The following is an 18,165-nucleotide window of genomic DNA, read 5'->3' as shown; positions in this document are numbered from 1 at the left end:
ATGCCTCGCCACCGCTTATAAACATGTCGGTCGCGCCTTCCGCGGGCGAGGTGGGACTAAACATTAGACCGCACACAGCGCACCGGGAACCAGCCGTGTGCTCACAGGCCGACCTGGGCCCAATTGCGTCTTCACTACCAGAACACAGGGCCAACAAAAAAAAGAGAGGCCACTGAAAAAAAATGCTACATACCATACACAAACACAGGCCCAACCACGCGTTCGTAGTTCGCCGTGATATGACAATGCAGTTTGCTATTTTCAAGTAAGCAGTCCTGTTGCTTCTTAAATGCATTCGTGTTCACTGAATCACACCCAATCCACCACCTAACGCCAACCACACCATTTATTACTTCCATTGCTTGATTGGTTGCATAAAAACTTATCCATTCGTGCTACAGACTAACACAACTCCTCCCCCCGTTCCTCATTTTCCTCAAAACGTAGATCTAGGGTTCATCCCATCCACATCTCTTCTCTGGAATTCCACTGAACCCGCCATGGACTGTAAGTGCGGGTGCTTGGCAAGGATATCTCCCGTAGCGGACACATGCATCTACGCAGAAGGCCTACAGCTCACCAACACCGAGTGGCGCAGCATGCTCGGCTGCCTGATGATACCCAACAGGGGGTTTCGTGCGCCATTTCTTCATTGCCTCACAAACGCAGATCTACAGGAAAGTTGGGTATGTTTTTCCACTCACAATTTTTGCACATAATCTAGACTGCAAATACACATCTGAATATATAGTTCAATCAATTTGTTTTGTAATATCAACAAAAAAAACAATACAGAATTTGTATTCTTGTTCAGATATGTTAGCTATTAAGACTAGATGCTTCCACCTATCTTTCTTCAGTACCACACCATGTATCGACATATGTACAAAAAAAGGGTCAGCAGATAAGTTGCAGTTATCTTAACATGCTGGAGAAGTACACTGTTACTGACATCGCAGTGCACACATGTTGCAGTATAATATATATTCCAGTAAAACTAGGAGTCAATTGCGTATATAAGTTTGTTCATACATTGCAACTACTTTACAAAATACAATCATATGTATGTAACTATTTAAGTAAACATAAACAAATCATACTAAGTATAAAACAAAAACATTTGCTGTTTACTTACAAATTCTTTTTCCACCCATTACAATATGCAGAAACTGCCATCCACAATAAAATTTCATGCTCCGAGTTCAGGGAAGCTTACTTTGGAGACAGAACACAAGAATGGCTATGCAGACATGGAAGCTGACTACCACATCGACTCTGAAGACTGCATCAACATAACTACTGGTTGGAAAGATTTTGTCTCCCAGAATGGCTTTGAGGCCGGAGAAGTGGCCATGGTCTTTTTCTACAAAGAAGAAGACTCCATCAAGTTTACAATATTTGCACTCCACGCTGTCTAATATGAAGCAACCAATATTTCTAATGCTTTGCTTATGCTGTATGCTTTTAAAATTATGTCCAACAGACATTTTGAACGATGCCTATTTAAAGTACGCAACGTCAACTATGTCATTTTATCATCCTTTTTAGACAAAGTTGCTGTTGGCAGTAATGCAGTTCTCTCGAACACATAGTGTGGTACTAATAATAACAAAAAGCAGCCATCTGAAACAGTAACAAGGAAATACAAAATGGTAGAAACTTTGCACTTAACATACGATGTTCAAAAACAATTATCATAGTATGCAGTTCAAAAAAAATCTTATAATAACTATTCAGCTAACACAAGCGTATCATGGACCATCCATTCTAATAGCAGAATAGAAAATTAACAACACTGCTAATGCAGTATAGAAATGCATATTATGCAGTCATCTAGAACACAGAATGTAGTTTAAGAAAAAGAGAAATCTCATAAACAGCCATAACCACTGTAATACAGCTACAACGAAGTACGCTACCAAAGAAAATGCAGTGCACTACAACGTATGCCGCGACTACAACAAATAAAATTAAAGCACTGAAACTACAGACAATGTGATAGACTGATAGAGGTGTCAATTTCACTCGCACTTCCATAACTCGCCTAAAAATTGTACAGCCACTAAACTATCGAAAAATACACCCGCAAAAATTTACATGGAAGACATGGCAACTTGACGAACAACATCACCTTTCATTTAAAAATCGCGATTCAAAAAATGACAATTATACCCGCAATACAATGAATTCAAACCTACAGCAACAGTAATTACAATATTCAAACACGCGTGGACGGGCAAAAATCAAAAAAATCAACAAGAACAGAGGAGCGGACGAAGCTCACCCGCCCGCACAACCAAAATAGCAAGAAATTGAAAACTAACTCCTAAAAATTAACAAATTATAGAGTGAACAGACCGATTAAAACGAACGCAATCAAACAATTCCTACTAAATAACAACATCCGAGCACAAAAAAAATTGCATCTAACGCGAACACGAACGAACAGAGAAAGCTCGTCCGCCAAATCCCTCGATTTGCAAGCACTCTAGTATATTTTCCTGTAAATTAGAAAGAATAAAGCTAAAATTAGATGCAGACACAAACTGAATCATCCCGCGACACCCGATTCCACATAGAACACGCGGGCGGAACACCGGAAAATGAAGCAGTTCTCCCGTGAAGCATTGCAGTGCCCAACGTCAAGAAGATGCAGTGCACTTGCGTTCAACGTGCAGTGCGGAAGTGGTGTGCAGAATAGTTATTCTGCTAATATTAGCAGAATAGATATATAGACACACACACACACACACACACACATCCGGGCTATTCTGTTACGCGTAACAGAATATTATTCTGTTACCCTACTTGAACTAACGGTTTTAGTCGGTTGTACTGATGATTTTCGAGCGGTTGAATTGATGCTTTCAGTTCTGTTTAACAAATCGTCTTCTTTAGTTCAATTTTTTTGCAATTTTTTTGTCAGAACGGGGCGTGTAATATATCGTTGGAAAGCTCTTGACAACTATATTTCAAGTATATTGAACGTTTTTACAAAATCATTATGGTTTAAGAGCAGTTTTGAAAAAACCATTTTTTTAAAAACCAAAAAAGGGAATCGTATTTTGGACTCAATTTTCAAATGGTTTGTCGGAATTGAGCAAATAGGATAGCGTTGGAAAGCTTGTGAAAATCCGCATCTTCCATATATCTATTATTTTTTCTAATTCTATACGAATTAAAAGTAATTTGGAAAACGGTAAAATTCTGGTTGAAATGTATTTTCTCGATTTTTTGCAAACGGTTTGTCGGATTGATGCAAATGATACAGCGTTGGAAAGCTATGAAAAATGCGCAACGTTTTTGTATTGAAATGTTTTTCTAATTCCTTACGGTTTAAAAAAGAATTCGAATACAGTCAAATTTGATTTCGAACACGATTTTTTTTAAAAGTTTGTTGAAATGAGGCAAATAATATATGGTTGGAAAGATATCAAAAATACGAAACTTAGTCACGTTGAACGTTTTCTCAAATTCGCAACCGTTGAAGAGTAATTTGGATTACGGTGAAACCCATCGTGCTGTTTTTTCCGTTAGAAAAAACAGAGTACTTGTATTGTTTTTTGTGTGTGTTTGTACTGATGTATTATTTCACAGAGTAATTTTGAATACAGTGAAGTCTGTCGTATTTTTATTTTTCGTTCCGGAAATAAAGTACTCGAACTGATCTCCGTATGGATTTGTAATAAGCACGTTTTCACAGATTGAACTTTTACTTTGTTTTTTGGGTAAGGTTTTCCTCTTAAAGTTTCAAAGGTTTACGGTAGCAGTGCCCCTGTACTTATATAGTTTATATCGTCGAACTGAATGATATTTTATTTAAAAAGAAAATCTTTTGTTTGTTTCTTTTTTTTGAACTTAACATTTTTTTACAATGATGTTCTGAACTTCTCTCATTTTATGGCTTGTACTTTTACCATTTACAATCTATGGGGTTTTTTTTTGCTTGAACTTTTACAATTTGAATTTCTGTCATTTCTTTTATTCCGAAAGGACCACTATTTTTAACTCGTACTGATCAATATTTTTAATTCAAACCATTTTTGTTTTCATCATCTGACATTTTTGTCTAGTTTTTGTCTAGTTTTGGGTTGCACCCGAGGCAAATGAATCATACCAAATACTGATAGAAAATCATACATTTTCCTCACGAAACCAAACTTGTAAACTTTCCTACAATAATTCTTTGAATTTCCACACACAGCTTAATTGAACTTTTCAACATTGGATCCCCTAATTATACATAACAGTCAGTTTATACGAACTAGTTCTACTTGGACTGATGTCCGCGTTCCACTTGGACGGCTGCCAGTCACCATGGTGGACGAGCTAGTGGCCAAGTGCGGCCAAAGCCACCGGGGGACTGTAGGTGCTTGTGCTTATTCTCAGCTGCGAATTCACACAAGGTGGAGGTGATTAGGGGAAGCATGGTTCATGGGTGACCTTCATCTTGCCGCCGGATATGGGCTGCTCGCGCTCGTGGAGGCCGTCAACCGGACGCGAGGCAGCACCACTCGTGGACTAAACTGAGTGTGTCACTGAAATAAGAACATCAGTTTATTGGAGGAATTCTCACTGAAATAAGATAAGGAAATGAAAGACATCTTAAAGTTTTCTATTATACAGACTATTAATTAGCTTTAGAGGACTCACGTCCAAGGCATATTTTTTTTATGTTATTCAAGACATTCATTTTTGTACTTTTCAAACAATCATACTTGAACTTTTCTCAAAAACAAAGAGGGCGTACTTTCTCAAAAGTTTCTAGTTGAAGTACAAGAAAAATGAATCATGCCACTTCACTAGCATACACAAGCAAACAATATTGACCATCTCTCTTCTCTATAAGCAGCCATAACTGAAAGTTCAGAGAAAAAATAGATCAGCAGGAAAGGCAAAACCAAACATGGAGAGAAATCATCTTCAAACATGTGCTTCTGAACCATTCGAGTAGCATAACCAAACTGAAATGAACAATGAGAAATACGCAAGAAAACTGAACCATTCAACCACACTAACCATCATCCATCCATAGATTTCCACCACATTGTTTTGTACTGAAAGTGAGCATTTGTTTCCAGTTCTTACTATGCACATGGTCTCCAAAGTGCTCAAAGAGCTAGCTTGTCATGGCGTCAAGACGCACAAGTTTATTTCTTTTTTACCTGAAGCAAGAGAGTGAAGAAATAAAATTGCACCCAGAGTCAGCAATGACATGGACAGCTCACACAGGCATACTAAACTCTTGAACTTGCTCCACGGCAATCTTTGAACCTCCTACAAGAAAACAATATATATCGTACATCATTTTTTATTTTTTATCTCGTTCAACCATGCACCAGAAAAAATTAAAAACAACAAAATACTAGCTGTTTGGCTCCCAAACCTCATGCATATACATTTTTGAACTGATATTCTTTTTGTCATTGCACTGTTGTTGATATATAATCGGACCAAAATATCACCGCTACCAAGTCTGCACCAGCAAGTACGTGCATGAGTTCAGTTTTTCTAGACCATAGTTCAAGGCAGTAAGGATGCAAGTTTAAACAGTAAATGGACCAAAACTTGTTTGAACACAAAATGTGCATACATGTTGTATACACAACACTTTAGAATTGTCCAAAACACAAGTTCAATATCAACACAACACACGTTCAGCTACAGTTAACTGGAAACGAAATGGAATGAACAGAAGACCACACCATGTAATTTGGACATTTAGTATAGTATGAACTCTAAACATAACTTACTAGAACATGGCTTAATTTTTTCAGCTAGTGGTCCACAAGCAATTTCAACTTTCGGCACTTTTGGCACTGAGGTAATAGAAGTGAAATATGTGACAAAGATCTGAACTAAAAAAGATTTTTGGAGATGGAAGAAGACTCGCGATCGGGTGAACCTGCGACCCCTACTCCCGCGGACTGACGACTCTGGTGAAGTGGAGCTGATGGAGGCAGGGTTCATATAGAATATAGGAACAACAACATCAAATTTTATACAAATATTTTGGTTCTCGTAGGGGCATTTTGACAAGTAACTATAGAGCATCAAATTTAGCACATAAGTAGCATGCGATTTGAATGAGCATTAGCAAAAAGAAATAGCAACATGAGCTCCCTTTGTGGTTCATACATTTTGGACCGAAGGATAATTTAACATGATGGATCTTGAGCTGATGTACAGGGTGAACCTCTCTTGTGGTTCATATTTTGAAAATCCTTCACTTCAGTTACCATCAACACGCAACACACATACAACCCAACGCAGGAGATGGCCGTGGAGCTTACCAACAGTGGGATCCCGGCGGTGGAGCTTGAGGGGTAAAAGGCGGGATTCTAGAGTGGAGCTCGGGGGTAGGGGGATGGCGGCCGGGGCCAAGATGGGAGCTGCGGTGTTCGCGCGGCTCCAGGGCCGACGAGATCCGGCGCTCGAGGATGGGATCCAGCGACCCAACGGTGAGGGGTCATGGCGGGGGGTGGGAGCAGGTGGTTGAGGCAGTATCCGCACCTCCGGTGGCCAGTGGTCGGTGGAGGAAGGCAGGGCGGCTGGTGAGGGAGGTGGGTGGCGCTAGGGTGGAGGGAGGATGGCGGCGCTGGTAGAGCGAGGAAGACGAAGCAAGCGGGGAGGGGAGGAAGGCTGCCGGCATGGTGGGGCAGGACGCGGCCGGCTCGGTGGGGAAGGACGCGACCGACGCGGTGGGGAGGAATGCGGCCGGCGCAGTGGAGAGGGACGCGGTGGTCGCGGTGGGGAGGAAGGTGGACGGCACAGTGGGGAGGGACGCGGCCGGCGCGGTGGGGAGGAAGGCGGCCGACGCGCACGGAGGAAGAGGCGGAGGAAGTGTCGAGAGGAGAGGATGGGTACGTTTTTGTTTTTTAGGCCGTTAGGGTGGGATGTTTTTGTTTCTTTTACTGATTCGGGAAAACGCATCACGTCTCTCTATAAACGCGGGGTAACAAAATATTATTTTATTACTAATAACAGAATAGCCCTGTCCTATATATATATATCCCTAATCTATTCCAATACCTATTTTCTCCTTAATAATAAAGTACGAATTGACTCCGTGGTTCACCGTTATAATACGCTTCTTTTCGTAAATTTATGCTTTCATTTTTATTATTATTAGGGCTAGATTTACGCTTTTATTTTTTTATCTGTTCGTCCCATCTATCTTTTTTTATCTGACAAGGTGGTATTAATCTTACTGCGTCCCCAATCCTCATCCCTCCTGCGTAGCCCAGCTGGGCCTAAATCCACGTGATATGGGCCTATTTTTTAAATAAGGTTATATGGGCCAGCTGGTCCTGTGGGGTAGTGGTTAGCGTAAAATAAAAATAGGTTTCGTATACATCAATAGCTAGCTAGCGCTTCTCGTACGTACGTCGTCCATCGGTCGCTACCAATCCTATCTCCGCCTCCAGCACGTCGCCGCCTCCTGCCACGACCTCGCCGCCGCGCGCCGCTGGCCCATCCCCCGCCGCCACTCCCCCCCCCACACCCCCGCCCCGCCCCCACCCCCACCCCCTCGCATGGTTTCCATGGTTGGATCTGCCGGCCGCCCAGTCGATTTTGCCTTGAACGCGAACGTGAGCTCGTGGGCGCCGCTGCATATGCTTCGACGGAAGGAGCGGGAGATGGCGCTGCTGGAGGCCGTGATTGGTGGAAGACGACGGGGAGTATGACGAGGTCGGGGAGGAGAGGTTGGAAGGATGGACGCGGGAGTCAAGCCGCCACGAACGACGAGTCAAGCCGCACGGGCACGCGACCACCGTGTCTCCCGTCAATCCGGTCGCCCATGAGAGGGACGAATGCGATCACGAGTTCATGTCCATGTGCTGGCGGTGGAGGAGGCGGAGGAGGGCTCAACTCGAGGTGGCCCATCCTTGCGTCGGGGTCGTCGATGGGGATCAATTGACCACCGGCATGCAGCGGCTCAGGTCCGGACTGCTGCGCGGCCATGGGGCCATGGCCAGGCGGATCCACAACGCCCGGGTCAACGAGAGCGTCGGCCTAGACCTCTACTCCTTCAACACGCTGATCCGGGGCTGCGGGCAGGTGATCTGGAGCGTGCACGGAAGGTGTTCGATGGTCCGTTCTTTGGGCAGTTATGAAGAAAAGTGTGGATTATGCTATTCTCTGTTCCGATTCTTGCACCTGTTGGTTTTTTACATTCAGAGCTCTGGAAAATATGAGATGGTATGTGTCTTCTTTTCTGGTACAAGTACTTTAAATTGGAACCGTATCATTGCTACAATGAACAAAGGTTGTATTTTTTACATTGATTGGTACGCAAATAGTTGTCTTAGCTGATCACGTGCTGCGTACGTATGCTTTCACTTAACCTTGCTCATGTCTGTTTGTTATTCTTTCCTAGCTGTATCTGCTTATGGTTTGCTGCTTGCCCCTGTGCTGTGCTACAGAACTTACCTAACATGCAGAAACCTGGATGCGGGAAGGGCTCTGCGGTAGATCGGTCAAGGGAACAGACTATTGGGTAAATTAATTTTCTGTCAATTTTTGTTTCCTGTCTCTTCTTGCCTGCATGAATTAGTCCTTTTTCACTCTGCTTTCTGTTCTCTGTCTACAGAGCAGTGAAAAAGAAAATGAAGGAACAGATGGATGATTTTCAGGTATTGTTTTCAACTGGAAATGTCCAAATTGACATGTATGTGATGATTTTCCTCCTCTGCCTGTGAATAAATGTTCCCTCTAATCTTTTCTTTAGATACACACACAAAATGTTAAAACCAGTCCTTATTTCTGTTTACTACTAGGGCTATTTGATTTGATATACCTTCATAGAGCAGCAGCAGCGAGAAACCACTCTATTTTGCCATGTCTATGAGCCATCCAGGCTAGAACCCATATGAATTCTGAACATCTAGCAGGGTGCAAGTTACTCCGCTGATGCTTATATGTTCTACAAAGTAAAAGAAAGATACTACTCAACTATGTTTTTGCCAATTGTCCTATGGACTTTGAGTAACTTTACACAAATGTTTCTTAACCATTATGGTAGATTATTGATAGTATGCTATCAGCCTGATATCTCTGAAGACAGAATAGTATAATGTGTGTGATTCGGTGTTGTTTCCCTCTGATGCAGGTAATGAGAGAATCAATCGGGCAGGAGTACCGGGAAGTCGTTGAAAGAAGGGTATTCACTGTAACTGGTAATCGCCTTGATGAAGAGGTATAGTGGCAACATTTTTTCTTATATGGTTAAATTTGTGCTTTTTTTCTTTCTATTGTTTATCTTTCTTATAGTGTGCCTCCTTTATAACTTTGGAACCTGTAGACAATTGATGGTTTAATCGAGACAGGAAGAAGCGAGCAGATTTTCAAAGATGCAGTTCAGCAGCAGGGGAGAGCCCAGGTATATATATGAGTTATAATTTGGTCATGATCTGGACACTTGTGGGAAAAACAAGTAGAAATTCATTGAGTACTACTGTCAAACTATCTTCTCTATATAAGTGAAGTTTCACAGCCTCTACTTTTTGGTTATTTTTTCCTTTGTTGATGAAGGCACCCAGATGTTCATACATTCTTGTATGAACCAGCTTTCTATTGTCATGTTTTTATTATTGTTATTTGGTTATCGTCGATATTCACCCATTTTGATCATTGCAATAATATGTATCCCGTTGCAACGCACGGGCAATTTGTCGTCGGGTCAGTCTGATTGATTTTTTGGTGGACACATCTCAACATCCTCTCCCGTTGCAACGCACGGGCATTTGTGCTAGTCTATCCGTTATTAATAATAATAAAGCACGGATTGACTCCGTGGGTTCACCGTCACAATACGATTTCTTCTCGCTTTTTACGATTTGGGCTGGGCCTTTCTTCCCTATAATAAACAGAAACACGATGCGTTGCTGCACCAGACCCAGTCTCCTTTCCTATTCTTTCATCGATCTCCTTATTCCACGATGGTTCTTTTAGGTTTTCCTCCGTCCTATCCCTGCGGATCGACCCGGTCTCTCACCTGGAATCGAGTCCTTCACGACTCGGTCTCTCGTCCGTAGTTGCCTTTGTTTCCCCCATAAATAGGTTGCGCGAGAGACGGAGCCGCCAGATGAGCAGCGTAAAACCGAGATCGATCCCGCGGGCAATTCATCCAGGTGCGTGCCCTTGCCGAGGCTACCGGTAGCACGGCCGAGGCCAACGCCAACAGGCCCACGTCGTCGGAAGGTTTCTCGCTTTTGGATTTGCTGCACCGGCATGGTCATCTAGATGACGATCTTTGACAACAATGAGATCTTCAGGCCTTCACCATCTCCGATAAGGCGTCCACGTGGCACGTTAGGGACGGAAGATTCCTTCTGCTCAGCTAGAGAGGCACGGCGTCGTCATGGTCGCTGATGGCGTATAGCGCATGGGCTCATCGACGTGATGGCGATGCCAGTTCCAGGGTGCTCTCGAGGGCTTAGAGATGCCGAGCACGGCGGAGTGGACAGCCGACCACGGGTGCTGGCGGAAGGAGGAATCGTCACCGTGTGTCAACGGCTGGCGGGGAGGGTTCCTCATATACGGTTGTCCCCGCTTCGTCTCAAGATAGTCGCACCAGAAATAGCACACTCCCTTGCACGACGACAACAAGAAGTGGCAGAAGCGGCTGGCTGGATGGAGGCCGCGTAGCCGAGCCTTAGGGAGGCGGCAGCTCACTGCCTTAAAGTCAGAAGGAGGCCAACCACGCGTCCTCCAAGAGTAGATAAGCGTCTAGATCTCGCAGTTTATTCCACTACTAATGCTTGTTGGTCTAATTTGGCGTTTGCCTGCTTGATGACGCTCAACTTGGTCGACGTTCCAGCCTTAGCTTCCCATCCATGCGGTCCAGCGGTGCCCGTTCCTCTACTGTGTGGTTGCGAGGGCAGCTGGTCATGGAGGAGAGCGTAGGACGACGTGTACAAGTGGGCCCTCCTGACCCTTGCTGAGATCATTGGTTTTGAGTGCAAGAGACAGATCTTTCAAAATTCAATCACGTTTTTCTCCCGCTCCCCTTTTGGGATTTTGCTTAGTGTTACGTTTTTCAGTAGGGGAAGAGATGAATCATGATGTTGAAGATGACCAAGATCAGGAAGATGGGGATAGCGCACAGTTGACAATTCCATCACAATCATTGTTTGTTGATTTATGCGTATATATGCTTGGGCAATTATGCAGCTTTTATGTGAAGATTAGAACCTTTTGTTTTATTCAGGTATATTGTCTTTTATTCAGGAATGCTTACACAGAGAACATTGCAGAGCTAAAATTAATTTGACTAATCAGGAACAACGGCTGGATAGTCTGGATAGTGCCTTTTGATGGTATCCAGCAGCGACTCCTTTTGCTTATGGACTTTGGAAAGTATTTGATCTTTACCAACCGTGAACAACTCGTAGTATTATGGGGTTTCGGCATTCACTTCGCCACCTGAATGGCTTGCAGAAGCTGTGCGGGAGTAAGCTGACGGTTTGATATGGTCATGTATGAAAATGAATTTCACATATTCAACTTTGTGCCGGCAACTGTCAGCTTTCTCCTGCCAGTTGGTGTGGTAGGCGGATCAGATTAGAAGACTGGACGTGTGCAGCAGCTGGTCCTGTGATGATAAAAAAAAATTCAAATCGCCTATGAGATGTATCCTAACAATCCTGAAGATCTCGGTGCCTAGACATGATGTTCAGGGAACGCAATGAAGTTTCTAGAAATCATCACATGTTAGTGCAAAAATAATCATCCCAGCATAGTTGGCAGATGTTGTTGCGTGAGCTCAGCTGGCGTGCACTGGTCAAGCTAGCAAATTCAGCTAACAAACTAACAGAAGTACAGGTCAATACGTGTACAGGTGCACCCTGCTTGACCTCTTATTCAGCTAACTGACGAAACTGAAAAACTTGACACTACGGTGCAGCAGGATTATCCATCAGCAGAAACTTCGCATGCTTTCTACAGTCTGAATAGCAGTGCTTGAGCTAATAGGCATGCGTGCATGTTGTCTTTCATACCCTTCAGTGTGAATATGTATTCCCAGTAGCCATCAATAGTTTTGTAGGCCCCATACAGAAAATTAAAGAAAAGGTTGGCATGAACACCCACAACACTACGTGATACACCTTAAATATTTGAGAGTGTTTATTTCTAAGTCGATGACTCTAACTGTTGATTACTTATCCAACATGAATTGGTTAGTTTCAATTATTCAACATTATGTGAAGAAACAGTATCCAAAATCTTTGCTTTCTTGCATTTTTCAGTTTCATGTGTTCATAGTGTACGAAGGTTATCATTGCACTTTTCCAAGCGGGGAAGAGTTAAAATATGGTGGCGGCGCATCTTAGGGTTGGGTAGGGAGAGGAAGCAAGACGATGTGGTTGTGAAGGGACGTTGGAGCTAAATGAGAGGTGAAGAGTGGGAGAAGAGACTCCGAAGCACAAGAACATGTGACTGAAAAGCGGAGAATAGTGAAAATACAACAGTGGTGCATTTTTCTCTCGGTGCCCACTTCAAGTCAGCATGTAAATACATCTTTTTTTTTGTAAATCTAATTTCCTCCACATTTCTACATAAAGGGCAGCATGCAAGGTAGGAACTTCAATGACATGCAATATTCGAAGACATTCTGCGCCTTTTGCCCATAGTGCGGGAAAGTGCAAGCATCAATTTGTAGATAGGACTGGATGAGGCCCACCATCACTACATATCTGTTAAATTACAAGTCGGTGCAGGAAGGGGCAGGTGAAAGCACCGTGCTAGAATGTGATGACCAAGATCATTGCATTGGTATTAATCATGTTTGTTGTGAATAGAATCGCGAGTGGGTTTGTTTCCCCCGTTGTAATGCACGGGCATTTTTGCTAGTAATAATAAAGCATGGATTGACTCCGTGGGTTCACCGTCACAATACGTTTTCTTCCTATGAATTTACGTTTTTGGTTTGAATTTAAAACATATAATATGTGAGGTGGTACTAAAGTGTAAGAAAAAACGATTCAATTCCTCGAACCTGCAGTCCGTGCCTGTAGATACGTACGTACTTAATCAGGCCCATAAAGTTGTTCGTCTAGCCACGGCCCATAGCGATTCTAGCCCAACAAAGGCTGCCCACAAAAGGGGTAAAAGGCCGTGATAAAATATAATTGCCAAGGCAGGAATTTGAACTCACAACCTCCCTGTCCTGTAATTAATCCGCTACCAGCTGAGCTAGCCAAGTGCTTTGGTTAATCCCACCTCGCCACTTTATATCTCATCCTCCTAATTTATATAGGATTCCAGCCGACGTTGCAACGTGCAGCGAGATAAATAATAAGGAAAGAAAAGGATTTGAGACGGAGAACACTAATAAGGAAAGCCTTCCACGCTGAAGCAAATTTGAGAAAGAAATTTGTGCGGCAAGGGAAATAATAAGAAAGGAAAAGGAATTGAGACGGGGAATAAGGAAAGCAATCCACACCGAGGCAAAGGATTGGAGAAGGAAATTGCGATAGAAGATAATAAGGAAAGCGCTAGAATAAATCAGCAATCAATCAGCCTGTGTGTTTGGTCACGTTACCGGGCTAGGGTTAGGAAGAGTTAGATGGGCCGATCACAGAGCTTCTTCTTATGTATGATTTCAAAAATAGGTTTTAAAAATTATATCATTTTTTTCTCGAATACGCACGATAAAACCCATGCCATGGTTATTGGGTGAGGGCCGTGTGATATTTTCTTCTAATCTAGATACCGTCAACAATTTAGACATTGTCCCTTATCTGATTGTTTTGTTGGTCAGAGACCAAGATCTGTGACATATGTGGACGCGAACCAGATGTTGCCAACTCTTGCATCACCTTGATGAGGTCATCGGAATGCCGTCCCCAAGTAAAAATGTTGTCACTTAGTTAGCATCATCCTTACAAGTTTAGAGCAGCAAGACTCCAGAGCTTCGTCTTCCACCTATTTTCTCACCCATCGTTTCATAAAACCCTTTTTGCAACGTTATATTTTTTCTACACTCCTGTTGCAACGCACGGGCATTTGTGCTAGTATATATATATATATATATATATATATATATATATATATGTTGTTATAAGAATGATCATGATGCCCTCATGTCCGTATTTTATTTTATCGACACCTCTATCTCTAAACATGTGGACATATTTTTCGTTATCGGCTTTCGCTTGAGGACAAGCGAGGTCTAAGCTTGAGGGAGTTGATACGTCCATTTTGCATCATGCTTTTATATTGATATTTATTGCATTATGGGCTGTTATTACACATTATGTCACAATACTTATGTCTATTCTCTCTTATTTTACAAGATTTACACGAAGGGGAGAATGCCGGCAGCTGGAATTCTGGGCTGGAAAAGGAGAAAATATTAGAGACCTATTCTGCACAACTCCAAAAGTCCTGAAACTCCACGAAAATCAGTTTTGGAATATATTAAAAATATTGGGCGAAGAAAGTACTGGAGGGGGGCCACCCACCGTCCACAAGGGTGGGGGGCGCGCCCTACCCCCCTGGGCGCGCCCCCTGCCTCATGGGCCCCCTGGCAGGCCTCCGGTGCCCATCTTTTTCTATATGAAGTCTTTTTCCCTGGAGAAAATAAGAAGAAAGCTTTTGGGATGAAGCGCCGCCATCTCGAGGCGGAACCTTGGTAGAACCAATCTAGGGCTCCGGCGGAGCTGTTTTGCCGGGGAAACATCCCTCCGGGAGGGGGAAATCGTCACCATCGTCATCACCATTGATCCTCTCATCGGGAGGGGGTCAATCTCCATCAACATCTTCACCAGTACCATCTCCTCTCAAACCCTAGTTCATCTCTTGTATTCGATCTTTGTCTCAAAACCTCAGATTGGTACATGTGGGTTGCTAGTAGTGTTGATTACTCCTTGTAGTTGATGCTACCCCTTTGATTATGAACATGAATATGATTTGTGAGTAGTTATGTTTGTTCCTGAGGACATGTGAGAAGTCTTGCTATAAGTAGTCATGTGAATTTGGTATTCGTTCGATATTTTGATGAGATGTATGTTGTCTTTCCTCTAGTGGTGTTATGTGAACGTCGACTACATGACACTTCACCATTATTTGGACCTAGGGGAAGGCATTGGGAAGTAATAAGTAGATGATGGGTTGCTAGAGTGACAGAAGCTTAAACCCTAGTTTATGCGTTGCTTCGTAAGGGGCTGATTTGGATCCATATGTTTCATGCTATGGTTAGGTTTACCTTAATAATTCTTTTGTAGTTGCCGATGCTTGCAAGAGGGGTTAATCATAAGTGGGATGCTTGTCCAAGGAAGGGCAGTACCCAAGCACCGGTCCACCCACATATCAAATTATCAAAGTAACGAATGCGGATCATATGAGCATGATGAAAGCTAGCTTGACGATAATTCTCATGTGTCCTCGGGAGCGTTTTCCTTTATATAAGAGTTTGTCCAGGATTGTCCTTTGCTACAAAAAGGATTGGGCCACCTTGCTGCACCCCGTTTACTTTTGTTACTTGTTACCCGTTACAAATTACCTTATCACAAAACTATATGTTACCGATAATTTCAGTGCTTGCAGAGAATACCTTACTGAAAACCGCTTGTCATTTCCTTCTGCTCCTCGTTGGGTTCGACACTCTTACTTATCGAAAGGACTATGATAGATCCCCTATACTTGTGGGTCATCAGGCGGCGAGCTTGGCGCGGTGGCGGTAGGGTCGGCGGCGAGGTGCGGGCGGTCCGGCGTGGCGGGGCACGCGGTGGCACCGGCGAGGTGCGGCGGAAGAGCGCGCGGGCAACACGGAGACTCGGGGAGGCGCGGGGGCCAGTGCCGGGCTGGGAGGGCCGCGGTCGGGCCCCGGCGGGCCCGCGCGGGTGGCGGCAAAATGGGGTGCGGGCGCGGACTGACGTGGCGGCGCGGGACTTGCTCCAGGCGGCGGGGACGATGATGTGTCGGCCGCCGATTGGCCGGGGCGACATGTCCAGCGGACACGTCCGGCGGCGGGGTTTTTGTCCGGCGGCGCGAGGGGAAGAAGGTTAGGGTTTCATCCGCAATTTTGGGGGAGATGCATATTTATAGGTAGGGAAAGCTAGGAGTGTCCAAATGAGGTGCGGTTTTTGTTGGAAATATGCCCTAGAGGCAATAATAAATTAGTTATTATTATATTTCCTTGTTCATGATAATCGTTTATTATCCATGCTATAATTGTATTGATAGGAAACTCAGATACATGTGTGGATACATAGACAACACCATGTCCCTAGTAAGCCTCTAGTTGACTAGCTCGTTGATCAATAGATGGTTACAGTTTCCTGACCATGGACATTGGATGTCGTTGATAACGGGATCACATCATTAGGAGAATGATGTGATGGACAAGACCCAATCCTAAGCCTAGCACAAAGATCGTATAGTTCGTATGCTAAAGCTTTTCTAATGTCAAGTATCATTTCCTTAGACCATGAGATTGTGCAACTCCCGGATACCGTAGGAGTGCTTTGGGTGTGCCAAACGTCACAACGTAACTGGGTGGCTATAAAGGTACATTACAGGTATCTCCGAAAGTGTCTGTTGGGTTGGCACGAATCGAGACTGGGATTTGTCACTCCGTGTAAACGGAGAGGTATCTCTGGGCCCACTCGGTAGGACATCATCATAATGTGCACAATGTGATCAAGGAGTTGATCACGGGATGATGTGTTATGGAACGAGTAAAGAGACTTGCCGGTAACGAGATTGAACAAGGTATAGGGATACCGACGATCGAATCTCGGGCAAGTACAATACCGCTAGACAAAGGGAATTGTATACGGGATTGATTAAGTCCTTGACATCGTGGTTCATCCGATGAGATCATCGTGGAACATGTGGGAGCCAACATGGGTATCCAGATCCCGCTGTTGGTTATTGACCGGAGAACGTCTCGGTCATGTCTGCATGTCTCCCGAACCCGTAGGGTCTACACACTTAAGGTTCGATGACGCTAGGGTTATAAAGGAAGCTTGTATGTGGTTACCGAATGTTGTTCGGAGTCCCGGATGAGATCCCGGACATCACGAGGAGTTCCGGAATGGTCCGGAGGTAAAGATTTATATATAGGAAGTCCTATTTCGGCCATCGGGACAAGTTTCGGGGTCATCGGTATTGTACCGGGACCACCGGAAGGGTCCCGGGGGCCCACCGGGTGGGGCCACCTATCCCGGAGGGTCCCATGGGCTGAAGTGGGAAGGGATCCAGCCCAAAGTGGGCTGGGGTGCCACTTCCCTTATGGCCCATGCGCCTAGGGTGAAGGGGGAACCCTAAGGAAGAGTCCCAAGGAGGGAAGGCACCTCCTAGGTGCCTTGGGGGGAAGGGAAACCTCCCCTGGCCGCCGCCCCTAGGAGATTGGATCTCCTAGGGCTGGCGCACCCCCCCTTGGGCTCCCTATATATAGTGAGGGTAGGAGGGCCTCTTGAGACACACCTTTGCCTTTGGTGCAGCCCTCTCCCCTCTCCCAAGTACTTCTCCTCTCCCGTGGTGCTTGGCGAAGCCCTGCAGGATTGCCACGCTCCTCCATCACCACCACGCCGTTGTGCTACTGCTGGATGGAGACTTCCTCAACCTCTCCCTCTCTCCTTGCTGGATCAAGGCATGGGAGACGTCACCGGGCTGTACGTGTGTTGAACGCGGAGGTGCCGTCCGTTCGTCACTAGGATCTCCGGTGATTTGGATCACGACGAGTACGACTCCATCAACCCCGTTCACTTGAACGCTTCCGCTTCGCGATCTACAAGGGTATGTAGATGCACTCTCCTTCCCCTCGTTGCTGGTTACTCCATAGATCGATCTTGGTGATTCGTAGGAAAATTTTGATTACTAGTAGTGTTGATTACTCCTGTGGGTTTCTAGTAGTGTTGATTACTCCTTGTAGTTGATGCTAGTTGGTTTATTTGGTGGAAGATCATATGTTCAGATACTTTATGCATATTAATACCCCTTTGATTATGAACATGAATATGATTTGTGAGTAGTTATGTTTGTTCCCGAGGACATGTGAGAAGTCTTGCTATAAGTAGTCATGTGAATTTGGTATTCGTTCGATATTTTGATGAGATGTATGTTGTCTTTCCTCTAGTGGTGTTATGTGAACGTCGACTACATGACACTTCGCCATTATTTGGGCCTAGGGGAAGGCATTGGGAAGTAATAAGT

At 44.3% G+C, this 18,165-nt stretch overlaps 1 protein-coding gene and 1 long non-coding RNA gene across 7 annotated transcripts; one reads left to right on the top strand and one right to left on the bottom strand.

The window, feature by feature from the left end:
- Positions 1-4,073: 4,073 nt before the first annotated feature.
- LOC125556166 lies at positions 4,074-6,828 on the bottom strand. Its single transcript, XR_007305027.1, has 2 exons — positions 5,020-6,828; positions 4,074-4,538 (listed from the first exon to the last, which is right to left on the bottom strand). It is a non-coding gene; the product is annotated as an uncharacterized LOC125556166 (long non-coding RNA).
- Positions 6,829-7,380: 552 nt separating this feature from the next.
- On the top strand, positions 7,381-12,870 carry LOC125509567 (syntaxin-132-like). Of its 6 annotated transcripts, none has more exons than XM_048674560.1 (6): positions 7,381-8,202; positions 8,381-8,500; positions 8,594-8,636; positions 9,113-9,199; positions 9,305-9,382; positions 11,233-11,646. In XM_048674560.1, exons 1-6 carry the CDS (start codon positions 8,114-8,116, stop codon positions 11,317-11,319), a joined length of 504 nt encoding a protein of 167 aa, XP_048530517.1. In that variant the 5' UTR covers positions 7,381-8,113; the 3' UTR covers positions 11,320-11,646. The 6 variants fall into 6 exon arrangements, with proteins under 6 accessions (XP_048530517.1, XP_048530513.1, XP_048530515.1 ...); XM_048674556.1 differs by having other exon boundaries at positions 7,382-8,202; positions 8,445-8,500; XM_048674555.1 differs by lacking the exon at positions 11,233-11,646 and adding an exon at positions 12,252-12,870 and having other exon boundaries at positions 7,383-8,202; positions 8,427-8,500.
- The last annotated feature ends 5,295 nt before the right edge of the window (positions 12,871-18,165 follow it).

This window comes from Triticum urartu, chromosome 5, assembly GCF_003073215.2.
Source record: "Triticum urartu cultivar G1812 chromosome 5, Tu2.1, whole genome shotgun sequence".
In the NCBI taxonomy this organism is placed as follows: domain Eukaryota; kingdom Viridiplantae; phylum Streptophyta; class Magnoliopsida; order Poales; family Poaceae; genus Triticum; species Triticum urartu.
This window is presented reverse-complemented; position numbering and strand designations above follow the sequence as displayed.

What these genes read in the sequence shown, in the direction of transcription:
- LOC125509567 (XM_048674554.1), top strand. Translation starts at nt 7,831, where the DNA reads ATGTCCATGTGCTGGCGGTGGAGGAGGCGGAGGAGGGCTCAACTCGAG. An exon ending in TCAAGGGAACAGACTATTGG is followed by an intron (nt 8,501 to 8,593) that starts GTAAATTAATTT and finishes CTCTGTCTACAG; the next exon opens with AGCAGTGAAAAAGAAAATGA. An exon ending in AGCAGCAGGGGAGAGCCCAG is followed by an intron (nt 9,383 to 11,232) that starts GTATATATATGA and finishes TCTTTTATTCAG; the next exon opens with GAATGCTTACACAGAGAACA.